This window comes from Larimichthys crocea, chromosome XI (assembly GCF_000972845.2).
Source record: "Larimichthys crocea isolate SSNF chromosome XI, L_crocea_2.0, whole genome shotgun sequence".
NCBI classification, from domain to species: domain Eukaryota; kingdom Metazoa; phylum Chordata; class Actinopteri; family Sciaenidae; genus Larimichthys; species Larimichthys crocea.
Window position 1 is genome coordinate 16,904,135 of NC_040021.1, and position 14,691 is coordinate 16,918,825.

The 14,691-nt window shown below is 42.8% G+C and overlaps 1 protein-coding gene across 2 annotated transcripts in view; it reads right to left on the minus strand.

Moving 5' to 3' along the window:
- ches1 (checkpoint suppressor 1) overlaps positions 1-14,691 on the minus strand; it is a 58,420-nt gene that overhangs the window by 25,667 nt on the left and 18,062 nt on the right. For both annotated transcript variants that reach the window (XM_019270460.2, XM_019270463.2), the window contains exon 2: positions 5,009-5,608. In XM_019270460.2, the coding sequence (XP_019126005.2) occupies positions 5,009-5,590 (582 nt within the window). In that variant the 5' untranslated portion in view covers positions 5,591-5,608. The remainder of the gene's footprint in view (positions 1-5,008; positions 5,609-14,691) is intronic.

Sequence of the window (14,691 nt, forward strand, 5' to 3'; positions counted from 1 at the left end):
AATTTTACTGAGGTCATTTGGGTTTTTGTCTCTTCCACAGCTTGTCATGGTGGCATAATTTTCACACCCGTGAAAGTTCTCCAAGGACGCTACCAAGAACCAGTCTTACAGATGTTTAAATTGCTACCCTTAGGCTACACTCCACAAATGGTATGTGACAACAAGGCTTGTCCTCACACCAATGAATCTCAGTGACAGAAACAATCACACTACAAAGTTTTACGCAAGGTAAGAAAAAAAAACATTACAAAAACAAAGACAGTTATATATACATATATTTAACAGTTATTAACTGTTATTTTTTAACTAAAACAGGCTGTCAAAACAACATTAACATTATAAAGTTGGCATGGCTAACATACAGACAGGCTGCAATATCTATTGGGAGCAATGTTTTTCTCCTTTCGGGTCTGTGTTGGTTGCCACCAATTCCTGACTCATTAGCTTCTAATTGCTGCTCAATGTTCATCAGCTAGTTGCTAACTAGTTTGCTGCTGTACAGGTAGTGTACAGTGGGTTTATCATAACCTTTTCTCTCAAATAAACCCTCCAATTAGTACTGAACATGGGGTTGAAAAGAGCCAGTATGTGTGAGCCAAATGTTTCAGACCGGAAAAACCAAAACAATAAGCTGAAAGATGCTAAAAAAGAAAGCACACTAGAGCTGAGGTAAAATGCTGAATCTCTGTGGGTTTGTTACCATGAGTGAGCCCTTTCACATTACAAATTAACCCATTTTTATTGAGTAGTGCAGCTTTAAAAATAATAATTTCTGTAAGAAGATGCTAGCTTTAATGTGTCGCCACATTTTGACTAGATACGACATAATGTTTTCATTGTTTTATCACTCCCTAAATGTTGCTTCGTTAAGATTCACTGAATGTGTTTGGTTTTGGAATATAGCACTGATCATAAAAGCCCACCAGCACAAACACTATTTTCTCATACAAATGTGTTCCTTTTGTTTATCCGAGCTTTTGTCTTAGTTTAAAGGTGCCGTCTTTGTTGATCGCACACGAGTGTTCTTCCACATGCATACTTAAAATCCATACAATACCCTAAAGAAAATTAAGGCATAAGAAACCTATTAAATGTGTTTGTGATTTCACAAAGAATACATTAAAATTAGATTCATTTTTGCAGATACATCAGTGCCGGCGACCTGCTGATAAATTAACAAGAACAAAAAAAGAACACCTTAATTAGACAAATCGAAGCTCACTCCAGATGCTCAGAGTTAAAAGAATCAAGGACGCCTCTCATCTGAACAAGGTTAGGTTCGAGGTGACACACTTAAGTGCAACACCAAGAGAATTCATAGCGAGTCTTAGATTACAAAACTGCCTGTTGTCTCTCGTGATTTCATAAGAGGCTGAGTGTGTGTGTGTTCCTGTGCATGTGTGTGTGTGTGTGTTGCGCTGTTACAACACTGATCTTCAGCACTGATCCAGAAGTCTGAGGGCAACAACACTTGTCATTAAGGCATGTCATTCAGCACAGTGAGGAATCCTGTTTGTAAACAAAGCCATGGCAACCGTGGGACTCACACTCTCTCACGCTCTCTCTCTCTCGCAACTTTGCACGCCCACCCGCAACACTGACACACACACACACACGCGCACACACGCACACACACACACACACACACACACACACAAAAAGCAGCTAGCTTATTCTAAACTAGTCCCCCATCTTGTCATCTGCCTGGATATGACCCAGAAATACAGTCACTGGAACAAATAGGCCACTGTCATATTAATCTCCACCTCTGTAAATTGATGGAAATATGATTTGGTGCATTCACAGTAAGCCATGTCTACGCGCTTCCTTCTTTTTCTCTCTCTCGCTCTCCCCGCGTGTGCGCGTCTTACGTCTCTCCGTCTATCCCTCACAACGATAACTTGACCTCCCCTTAAGCAAATCCCTTTCTTCTTTTCCACGGCGAGCGGTGAGCGAAGCATAATGCAACATAAAGGAAAATAACTCAGACCCCGTAATTGCATGCTCGATTCAAAAAGACATAAACAGGTAAAAGGGGGGAAAAAAAGGAAAAAGAAGCGGTTTTTCACATGCAGATATTCTCTGTGAAAAGCTTTGAATGGCGGAGTCTGACTAAAATTACAGAGATTCTGTAATTGCAGCTTCAGATAAAGCACGGCACTTGGCAGGTAGAGTAGGAGTCTGCAGAGATGTGCCCTCATTTCTACACCGGCACAGCGCTCATGTGTGTGTGTGCGTGTGTGCCAGTCCTTTTAAGCATTCATGCATGCTTGAGAGTGTGTGTGTGTGTGTGTGTGTGTGCCCTTGTTTGTTTGTGTGTCAGACATGCCCTGTGTGTGTCTGGAAGTGTGTGTGCGTGCATGTGAGAGAGGGGAATAGGTTTGAAGGGTTAATTAGCGTGCTGTCTTAAACGGTGTGCAGTGACAAGAAGATAAGACAGGCTGTCCTTGCCAAAATCACCTCTACACATGCTGCTCCACATGCACGCACACACACATACACACACACACATATGTGTGCATATAACACAAGATGAGGACATACACTCATTCTTCCCCACTCAGCACCTCAGTGCCCATCTGAAGCTCATACACACATATCTTCACACACACACACACACACACACACACACACACACACACACACACGCCTAAGTCAGTAAAGCCAAATCAGTTTTCCCGTTGCTACAGCAACAGCATACTTTTATGTCAACTGCAACCTAGTTACTATGGAGATATGTATACAAGAGAAACTCTGTGCCGTTGTAGTCAAGGGCCAGATGACAGCATAGCGTGAGGGCGTGTGTGCACACACAAAAACACACACACACACACACACACACACACACACCATCTTCGCTTCATCCATTTTGTTCCTCAACGCACACACACACACACACACACACACATGCACGGACACACGCACCGCTCTTTTAAAAAGGAGGAGTTCAGGTTCACACGCTGGTCAGAGGAAGAATAAAAAGCTCTCATATCCTGCACTATAATCTCAATCAAGCTAAACACGCAAAGCTAGCATTGATCCTCGCTGTTTGTCCCCCACCCCCAACACCCTCGGGCAAGATGAAATCTAAAGTCTGCTGGCATCTGTGTTATTAAATCCTCCAGTATTAATTTAGCACTAATTGAGTGAGGGATTCATTCCCCGTTTACCCCGAGTCTTTAATGGAGTAAAATCTGGATAGGAAAGCCGGTATAAAAGACTGTATCAAGACTTAAATCAAAAGCGAAATGCTGTTCCCGCTGGGGGAGCACCGAACGTCTGAGTGAAAGAGAACTATGAAAGCAGAGATCATCAACTATTGATAAGGCCGAATCTGGTACAGCTGTAGACAAAATACAGAATATGTCTGACTTCACGTTGGATATGCCTGCAAATGGCTGATAACTGTCTGGCTGTGAAATAAGTCATAACCACAAATGATAGAGTGAATAATGGGCTGCGTATTTACCATGTGGCTACAGTATTATTTCACCATGTACTCTAAGCATTCAGAATATGATTGATAGAAACTGATGAAAACCCCTCCACGGGTTTAAATTGGGGCTGGGAATTATTTGAAATGTTAAAAGACTGAGTCAGTGTACAAGGAAGGATCGTCTGGGAGCGGATCAAACTGGCCAATTTTATACTGCTCCATCCAAGGAGGGCATGAACAAAAATTATGAAAACACATACACACCAAACACAGTGATATTAAAATGATGATGAATTGACGGAGTACGCCATAATCTTATTTCTAACCGTAACCATATTGGCAAAACCGGACGTGGGCAGGATTAACTGGAAGTTGATCGTTTAAGCCTGAATTTAAAATAGGTTAAGCAGAAGTCGATATGTTTATTAGAAAACTATTTACAGAACAGCCTCAGATTAAAGCTTCAGAGCAACGGATTTGATCACAATGGTATTATTTACTGGATAATTTTGCCATCTATTGATTTTTTACAGATATTGACACATTTTCCGCGCTGAATACTCGTTTCAGCCACTCAGCTCTAGATATTAGACACGTTAACGTGTTTGTGTAAATGTTTTTAATTACATTAAAGAAATGATAGAATCACATACTGTAGATGAATGCTTCACCTTGGCCCATTATGCTGCTGAAATATTTTACTAGGAAGTCCTTCACAATCCATGAATATCTATAAAGATCAAATGGCTCAGATACTATATGAAATAAATTACTGTGATGCTTAATTATCATTCTCAAATAGAAAGTTTACATTAATAGCGGCCTATATTTAGTGAGGACAGCATTTCAGTCTTCATAATTACTTAAAAAACTTTAGCGCATGAGCATAGTGACAGGACAAGCTGCCGTTCAGACCTGAATGTTCAAGAGGTTGCGATTAACATGATCTTTTAATATTCACGTGTCATGTTTATAAATAAAACAGAGAGATTAGTTTGCTACCAGCACTTCCTGACGGTTGGTGTTTCACTGCTACGTAGCTATAATGCATAGGTGGAAACTGACAAGCCATCTTTGTGCACCAAAATCACGATGCTCGTTTGGCAGATTCAATAATTACAATCTGGATTTACAAATTGGCTAAGTTGGTTAATTTACCAAAGTCACTAAATCTTTAAAAAAAAAAAGAAGAATTTTTTTATACAGCACTGATTCTGATCTTTAAGGAGACAGTTTGGATGCGGGGAGGTCACAGGACATCACATGTTTCAAGGCTCTGGATCAAACCATGCTGAGTTCTGACAGTATTTCAGAGATGTTTCGCTATGTTAGTTTAAGAAACATAACAAAAGCAGTCAAGAATTTTTTTATTTGAAAATTTTGCTGATTAGGTCAGAAAAGGTCAGAGAATAATGAATGAAGTGAAAAAGACTCAGAGCGGGTTTCTGATGGTCAAATTTCAACACCACTTCATTAGGTATTCAAACAGTGTTGCAGATCAATACCAGCTCCTAGCTTGAAGGAAAGTAAACATTATCCAACATTTCTCCACACCACTGCTGATGTCTTTACCTGGCTCCGGTCTTTATCCACCTTCTTGAAGCACTTGTTGAGTGACAGATTGTGGCGCACTGAGTTCTTCCATCCTGTGGGAGCGCTTGCAAAGTAAGGGAAGTGCTCCAGGATCCAGCCGTAGATATCCTTCACAGGCAGCCGCTTATTTGGCGCATCCTCGATGGCCATGAAGATCAGGCAGCTGAAGGAGTACGGCGGTTTTCGGTTGGCCCCCGCTGCCAAGTCGTACGCCGAGTGTGCATCGCCGAGCAGGGGGTCGTCCGGGGAGGGAGACGAGGAGGAAGGCGAGCGGGGATGCTGACCGTCGGGGTCCTGCAGGGGGGAGACGCTACGCAGCCCCGAGTGGCTGAAGCTGTTGAGGAGGTCGGTGCTCTCGTGGAGCCAAGAGAGGCTGGTGAGCTCTTCGTCCTCTGCCTTGGAGAAGGAGGCGGATAGGGACAGGGACAGGTCAGCCGCCTCGGCCTCAGATGCTGCTGTGGCGGCGTCCCCCTGCCGGTACGGCGGGCTCATGCCCTGCGAGGCACTGGCTCCACTGCTGGGGCTCTGCGCCTTCTTACTGGGGGGCATGGTGGGTCCCATCCAGCCCAGGGCTCACTCCTAGAGAGGAAAACAGCAGAGAGAGAGGGAGAGAGAGAGGAGGCAGAGGGGAAGGAGGAAAAGGAGAAAAAACAAGGTCAGCTTACAAAATTCAGTTGGTTTCTCACATAAAGCCTTAATTTTTGCTAAAGGCCAAAGGGTGGAGACACGCAACAAGATTTTGACCACATTTCCAATTAGGCTGTGTTAGATCTGAGGGGAAAAGTACACGTCATCATTTTTCTCTGGGGCTTTCTGCCCAATTCTGACTGGGATGGCAAATTTTGTGCTTCATTGGTTGCGGAAATCTTGCCTTGTACCAACTACCCTCTAATTACCAGTGTACCAGCAAAGTATTGACATTACACGGCGTTGCTGTCATAACATAGTGAATACTGTTAAAGGTCTGACAGTCGTTGGGGGTCACAGAGATGATTCTTTGCAGCGAGGAGAAAATCTTGTTGGAGCTATGGATGAGTGCGGTCCAAACTTAGATTACAAATAGTTAATAGTTTGTCTAGAGATGATCATGATCGGGAGATTTGCCAAGAACAAAAAAAAAACAAAAACAAAACAAACAAATTACAGTGTGAGTTCAAATCCAGCCCTGTTCTAATCAGACCATTATTCTCCAAACATAAGAGCAATGTTGTGCTCGTTAGACGCAGGCAGAGTGGTAATTGAAGGGGACTGGGGCTGAGTATCACACCACAATCAAGAAGACTCGCAAACCAGGCCTTTGATTGTCCTCCCAGCTGTGGAAGGACCCAGCCAGCAGCTACAGCTAAATGTAATCTGCTCCACTCACACTGTGAACATGCATCAGAGTCTGGACACAAATACACACCCATGCGAGGATGCACACACACACACACACACACACTTGCACGCACACTTAAAGTAAAAACAGAAATTTGCATTTATACACAAATTCTGGAAAAACAGGAGCCCAAAAAGGTTCCCAAACTAAAAGCATGCACACACATGCAAACATGGATGAATACACACACACACACGCGCACACACACACACACATACACACACACACACACACACACCAGAGAGCAGCATCATTAGGACATGAGGATTAAGTCCAGATATGTTCTGTTCTGGCCCCTGTGTGGTGCGATCGCTCTCTAATCCAAGGTGATCATCGGCCGATCTGTCCCCTCACTCTGCGTGATTGACTGACAGCTGTCACCCATGGCAACCCGCAGTGCCGTGACAACTGTCAGTTCGCTACAGCTCCGGCCGGCGTGTCACCATGGCAACAGAGCAAAACAACTCCTCTCTATCCTTCTGATGCTCCCCCCCTTTTCTTTCTCCTCTCTCCTTCCTCTGTGCGTCTGATGCTCTTCCACCTAACCACCCAGCCCACATCACAACATCACATCGTCTTCCTTATTTTTCCCACTTTTCAGCGCAGATAACTCCGCTTAGCAGTGTTGATAGGCTGTAGTGGAAGGACTGAGCTAAATATAGACTAGTGATGTATAGCTGCTATGCCGTTGCTCCGCGTATAGTCGGCCAGCCTGTAGTCACCCCGCTGCTCCATCCAACTCTCTCTGCGGCGTGGGGGGAAAACGCTCGGCGGAGCTGGATGGCTTTGATCTCCTCTCCACTTCTTCTCTCCTCTCTGTTCACTTCTCACACTTTCTGACAGCAACGCGCGCTCATTCAACAAGCTGTACCTGTCTGAGGTACAGCGCTGTTGCACCAATATTGACATTGAGTGTAATGAATTCAAATTGCCCCGGTGACGATAACGCCGTCGCTGAAAATAGTCAGCAATCAAAGGGATGGGCGAGGTGGAAAAGGGTGTTTGACAGGCTTTTCAAGGTGTGTGCGTGTTGTCTCTTTGTCTGAGGGTATTTATGCATGTGTTTGACAGGCTCATCACGGTGTGTGTGTGTGTGTTTGTCTTAGGAAGGATGTAAGGGCATCATTGTGACATTGTTCATGGTAGGAGTCCGCTGGAATGCAGAGATGGCTCTGATGCTCTCTTTCTCTCCATCTCCTCTTCCTCCTCCTTGTTATGTTGCCATAGCGGCAAGGGGGCCATGAAACATTACGGCTGACAGTAAAGTCATCTCATTTTACTGTTGCTATGACAACAAACTCCTCACTGTTGGTTGGGGCCAGCGCGAGCTGCCGCCCAAGCCTCGTGCCTGAGTGTGTGTATGCGAGTAGATGCATGCATGTGTGTGTGTGTTTGTATGTATGTGTGTGTGTGTGCGACATGTCTCCCATGGGCTCTCATAAAGCTTAACACACTTGCTCGGCTCTAAACAAACTTTCATGCAACTTCTACAGTGGCCCCTCAGGACCAACTGCTAAAGGACAAAGGCAGATATCGCTCAAGTTCAGACTAAATGATGCCTGCTGTATGTGTGTGTGTGTGTGTAAATGTGTGTGAATGTGTGTGTGTGTGTGTGTAAGAAGCATCCTCACATTTGTTTGACAGATGGGACTGTGCTATTCTCTCTGTCTTCTTCATTCTCTGGATCTCTTTTGTGTTTGCATGCTTTGTTTTGATTTGTGTTCATCTCTGTTTGGCATGTCCACATTTGGCTTAGCGTGTGCATGTGTTTTCTTTTTCTCCTGTGTTCGTTTGTGTGTGTGTGTGTGTGTGTGTGTTCGCATCGGACTGTAAGTACATGCTCACGTCGAAGTGTCTGTGCATACCAATGCGATTTAAAGCAGCTGTAATCTGCACGGTGTGTCTCAGCTCTCGCCGTGACCCTGGCACCACACCGGTTGTGTTTGCACTCTGCACCTTCATAATATGGACTTTTAAAAAGGCAGCATTCAATTAGAGTAAATGGCTTTCTCCGTGTGAGACATTCTCGTATGCTTAGAGGTTGGTGGAACACTTAAGTCAGATTGTTCCTATTATTATGCTGCGATGAATATAGGTTCCATAAGCCTCTGTCAGGTAAGAAAGGATGAAAATTACCGTGGCAGCTGTGTTACACTTCCTCAGACTCCACAAGTGAAACAGCCCTCTATTCAGTGACATTATTATAAATGACAGCGGAGCTTAAATGATTAGTGAAGTAACTGATAACAGAAACTGACGAGCAGAAAATGAGAATCTACAACAATTTTTAAGATTATTAATCGTTCGGGTGATTTATCACAGATTTTCTAGTCTTAAACTCTCAAATTTAGGCTGCATTTACCGCTATTTATTTGACTTTCACAAAACGATTCTGACTCAAGATCTGCTACCGCCACCTTTCAACCATTTCACGTGGTCTTCAGGAGCAGTTGGAGTTTGCTCAGTTGCCATGGTGATAGATTTTAATTATAGTCTGCAGTGTTGGCAGGAAATTTAAAAAAGAACAGTTCAACATTTTGGGAAACACCCTTAATCGCTTTTCTTGCTGAGAGTCAGATGAGAAGATGGATACCACTCGTGTGTGTGCATGTGTGTGTGTGTGTGTACCACCAGCAGCCAGTTAGCTTAGCAGAGTCTCCACCGGTTGCCTGGCAACCTCACAGTGAGGACAAGACAGGGAGTGACTGCACCGTGGCCAAGGTATAGTCTGGTACACAAGCCCCTATAAAGCCACAACTTGTCATTAATACGCCCGTTTTTGGACAGAGTAAACAAATAACATATGACATGTTAATAATCACCTTTGAACAGAGCTAGGCTACTTGTTCCCCTCGTTTCAAGCCTTTATCACTGGCACTGGATCTGAAGGGCGTATTCGAAGGGTTTTGAACCTTAGAATATGTGACTGCGGCTGGCGCCATGTTGGCAGTCCTGCCTCTTCCACCTCCCGGTTAATCTAAAAATCTGCAAAGATGTGGATCATCAGCCAAATGACACCTGGGTGCTTAAACAAGCCATCTGTAACTGCAACCACCTGTCAAAGCTGTTAATTATGTGTAACTTTATTATCATTTGAACGGGTGGGTTATAAAAAATAATTCAACCTCAGTACAGTTGTCATGAACAGGGGAAATCAGCTATAGAGACCAAAACTGTTTTTTGTACCAGGCTGTAAACATGTTTATTTCTGTTGTGAAGTTGGACATTTTATTATGGGGACTTATGGAGACTTCTGTAGCCAAACTCAAGTGGCTGTTCGAAGAACTGCAGTGTTTGGCACATCCGCATTGGCTTAATTTACCAGCCATGGGGTTGGTGCTCGATCTTTATGCTAAGATCAAGCACCACTGTTTTGGAAAGTACTATCAACCTACCAGTCCAAGCAGCAAACTGTGACTTTGAAACTAACCTTTAGCCATAAACTGATAGACATGGTGTCATAAAGCTTAAGGATTGAGAAATGCTAGTGAGGAGACCTTAAATTTGTAACATTTTGTCAATAATGAACTCTCTGGCTTTTTTTAATTTTAAAAGTTCACAGAAAACGCAATTACAGGAAAAAAAACAAACAAAAACTAATCGTTAAATTAATCAATGATGTAAAACCCAGAGGTATCATTTCCTCAGAGTCATTAAGGGACATATTAGGAACAGGTAGTTCAGTTACTTAAAATTTGCGACCCAGTTTTCAATCTATAAAAAAAAAAAAAAAAAAAAAAATTCAGACCTCTAAATCAGAAATGTGAGCTGAATTAGATTTTGGTGCAATGATGTTTTTGCCAGGACTTGTTTTGTCACTGCATGTGTGACAAGATATCGATGAAGCTAAAGGTCCTCGTCCTGAGTGTGCTGCTTGGTTCCAGCCGTATCGAGCCTCGGCTAACAATGGCACGCTATTAAAAGCAAAACATTTTTTAAAATCAATATATAAATACACTCTGTTGTTGTCTGCAAAATAGAATGAAGGGGGTGACACACAAGGCTGTTTCAGTCTGAAGAGTGCAGATTTAACATGATCCAACCTGAGATTAGAAGTTGTGAAAGATTTGTGTAATCAATCCCCTAATATTAATGAGGATAACCAACATGGATGAGACCAAAGTCCATTTTGACAAATATCACTGGCCTCAATGTGACCCTGCTGACCTCTGGCCAGCTCAAAACTCTCTGAAGCCTTTGTAGCTGGAGGCAGAGGCCACCAGTGTTTACATGAAAGGGAAAAGGTTAGCAAACTCCTTTGAGAGTGAAGTGGGTGTAGGTTAATTCATGTGCTCTAATTGACAGCGTAATCATCTAACGCTGCATGCTCTCGCTGATACTTGCCTAAATCACATGCCACATTTATGTAATCCTTTGAAGATCTTCATTCCCCGTTGGCAGTTTTTTTTCCCCCGTCTGATTCGCAGGCATTTTGTGTGCCGAAGCTACAAGAAACATTTCAATAATGCACTTTTCATTTCACTGTCTTCACCGAGTCTGCTGCAATATTAGCCAAACTGACTTTCAGAGAAATCCCAAAGTCATCAAGTTACAGAACCCCCAAAACCACATCAGTGCAGAATTATTAAAATAAAACCAGGACGGGCTTATGACAGGCTGTCAGCAGAGCATTTATGATCTGGGCCTCGGCAGACTGCGACTATTACAACTTTGTCAGTCTGATCGCAGCGCGTGACATATGTTGCATGTCACATCCTCCTGCTACTCGCTTTCCTGTCAATCTTCACTATACAGGCCAATAAAGCCAACGGCATGAAAATAATCCCCCTACCCTAGAATGGAGTAGTAATAGTAGTGTAGGAGATAGTGGCGAAGAATGGAATAGTATTTGGTAGGAGTTATTACTTTGCAGAGGGGTGAGCTGAACCTTGTGGCTCCTCTGGCCACAGTGATAAAGAAGAGAGTCAGATGCACCGAGGCAAAACTAATCTGGAGTTTTGATGACAAAAGGACGACCTTTATCCCTCCTACACATATGCTGGATGGATGGAACGGCAGAGGAAGACCAACAGAGAGAAGGGGAAAATGAGAACTCTCTCAGAGACTGGAAAATAATAACTTCTGCTACATATATGTCAACACCGGTTGTAGGAAGCCTTGTGATGTTCTCCATTTTCAGCCCATGAAATCACCCCTCCGCCCCTCTTTTTGTATTTCCTGCTTTTCCCTGACGACAAATATCAGGGTTCCAGAGGGCTTTAAGGAACCAGAGCAGGGCCAATCACATCCTATAAGGTCTGACTGTGTCTTCTTTTTATGTCATCCACAGCAGCAAAGAGTTATGGAATAGAGGTCAGGGGTCAGGACATCCCAGAGGACTGCTCCTGACCCCTCGGCCCTGGCTGCTGCTGCTCTCAGCTGCCTGGAAACTCATGTGCACGCGCACACACACATACGATATGAACATGCGCACGTTCAGACAAACACAAACACACAGGCTCTCTTTGCCTTTCCCTCCGAGGACTGATTTGGTCTGTGCAGAGTAACACTGGACTGGTTTATACTTAAAAAGCAGACATAAAAACAACAAAAAAAAAACAACCTAAGAGACTATAACAAGTCTCTTAAGGTATAATATAAAACTGAAATGATTAGTTAATTTATCAAATGTACCAATATCTTTCTATTTTTATAGACAGATGATAGATGTGAACTTTCTCACAGGAAGCGTTTACCTTTCTGGAAAATGAGTGTTGTATTGTTTCTGTTCTGTCAAACTGATTTAAATATTAATAAATAATGACAACAACAACATAATTATATTAAATTACAATATAATAAGCATAACAATAGTTAATCAATTATAATCAATTAGCTGTGAGGGTCATTTATGAAGCCTTTATACATATATAAAAAGTCTATGTTCAGGCTGTATTTAGGGGCAGCAGTGCTTTGATGCTAATGCTAACACGGTAATATACTCATTATACACAATGCTAACACGCTGATGTTTAGCAGGTAAAATGTTTAGCATGTTCACCATCTTAGTTTGTTAGCATGCTAACCATAACTAATTAGCACTAAACATGTGCAGGTTGGGAGGCTGATTCATTTTGCAGATATTTATGACTGACAGCTGAAGCGATCATCAGTTATTACAATCCATCCTGATGCATGTTTGTTGAGATATTTGACTGGAGAAGTGACAACTTTGACCCTCTGGTGGCGCTAGAAGAAAAGAGACTCCATCAATGTCTGCACAAAACTTTGTGGTAATCCATTAATAGTCGTTAAGACTTTTCAGTCTGGAGCAAAGTGGTGGACCAACAGACTGACATTATTATCCCTTAGAGCCATGGCTTGGCTCCAGCCACTGAAATGTGAGGATTGGCAGCTTTCCCTCTGTTTTGTTCCATTGTACATTGGAAATCTTTGAGATTTGGACAGTTTATCCAACAAAACAAGCAATTTGAAGATGTCACTCCTGACTCACTGAAATTCAAACTGGCTTTTTTTTTTTTTATGTTTTGTGAAGTTTCATTGGCTAAACAATCCACTGATCAATCAGGGAATAATGGAGAGCTTAATTAATAATAAAAATAGGCATTAGTTTTATTAGAACACACAGTATAAAAATCAGACATAGCCACAATGTATGTGGCATTAGAAACCTAAATATTGGGGCCTTTGTTAAAATAGGTCATGGCCCTTTCTCTGCACCTGAAACATGATAAGTTTGAGTTCAGAGTCTGTCCTGTGAAAGGATTAAACATACCCCCTCTGTCTATTGGCAAACCAACTTAGCAGATAATAAGCACATTATATACAGTGTATTTAGGGGAGCTGAGCCCCAGAACTTTCAAATTGAAAAATGATAGCACAAAACACTTCAATGGGGCCACTGCTTATGCTGTGAAAAACAGCACAACACTGTTTAAAAAAAAAAAAAAAAAGAAGGTACATACAGTAAGTAAGAGGCAAAAGCTCAGCAAGGACACGTGTAATGTATGGTGCAAGAAAATCAAATATTGCCAGTGAATAATTCAAGACAGCACACAAGCACACACACACACACACACACACACACACACACACACACACACACACACACACACACACACACACACACACACAGGCTCTCTCTTCTAAAGTAGGCTAACCAACAGAGCAAACAGGCATTCATCAAGCAAACACAGAGTAAGTTGGGTATGAATCATCAGCAGCTTGCGATCATGAAGTCACACTCACCCTGGCTCTCAGAGTGTTGTGGAGAATCTTATTCATCAATGGTCAGTTCAGTGAGTGCAGAGAGAGTGCACAGGAGTCCAAGATGTCTTATGCTGAAAGGCTTAGTCTCTGAATGCTGAAAGTCCACTCTGTCCACAAACAAGATAATATGTTTACCTTTGCTGGTCAGATATTGTTATCTGACCCTGTAGTTATATGCTGTGTACCTATCTGTTGTGTCTAGTAAGTGAGCCCTATTCTTTGACCTCAGGTGCCTGTTTTCCTAAACACAAATATACAGCTGCTCTGTATCTCAAGGAGAGAAGTCAGTGTCCCGTAACAATCTAAGATTTAACACTCTCCCTACAGTGAGCTCTGGAGATATGCCTGACCCTGTGTAACCCCACATGTGTCGTGCTGGAATAGAAAATTCCCTCACACTGGGGATGGCGAAAAATCAGACGGAGGCATACACACACGTAGACACACAAAAGCAAACTGAGGTTGCGATTGTGGACACTTGAAGGTGACTTATATGTGTGTATGTGCAGCCTGGAGGTCCCTTGGTGGAGTGCACTCTGTGTGTTTGTGTGTGTGTGTGTGTGTGTGGACTGAATGCGACACGTCAGGTCAAGCTTAAAAAAAGCCCAGGCCCAGGGCTCTAGACTTCTATGGTAATGGCCATGACACACCACAGGCCCACATGCAATCACACGTTGGTGCACACTCACTCAGTTATCCGTTCGCTCGGTCCAATCTTTTCTCAGTTCAGGTCAAGTCAGTGTTTTCTTGTGGTGTGGCCTTCAACGTACAGAAAATAACATTACTATCACTACTACTGATCCAATAGAGTCTGTTTCTGTTTTTAAATACCCAGAGCGGATAAGCTAAGAGGCTAACGAATCTTTTATTGAATCATTTGTCTCTCCACGATCTATTTTCAGCTAAGAGCAATTAATGTAGAAAACACGCAAGTCACAGGCTTCTCAGTTTTTATCCACCACTGATCATTGCTTTACCCAGTTAAAATGACAAATGTAGCCAAAGGGCCCAAATGAAAATCCCTGCCATTGTCTAGTTAATGTGCTCCTGAAAG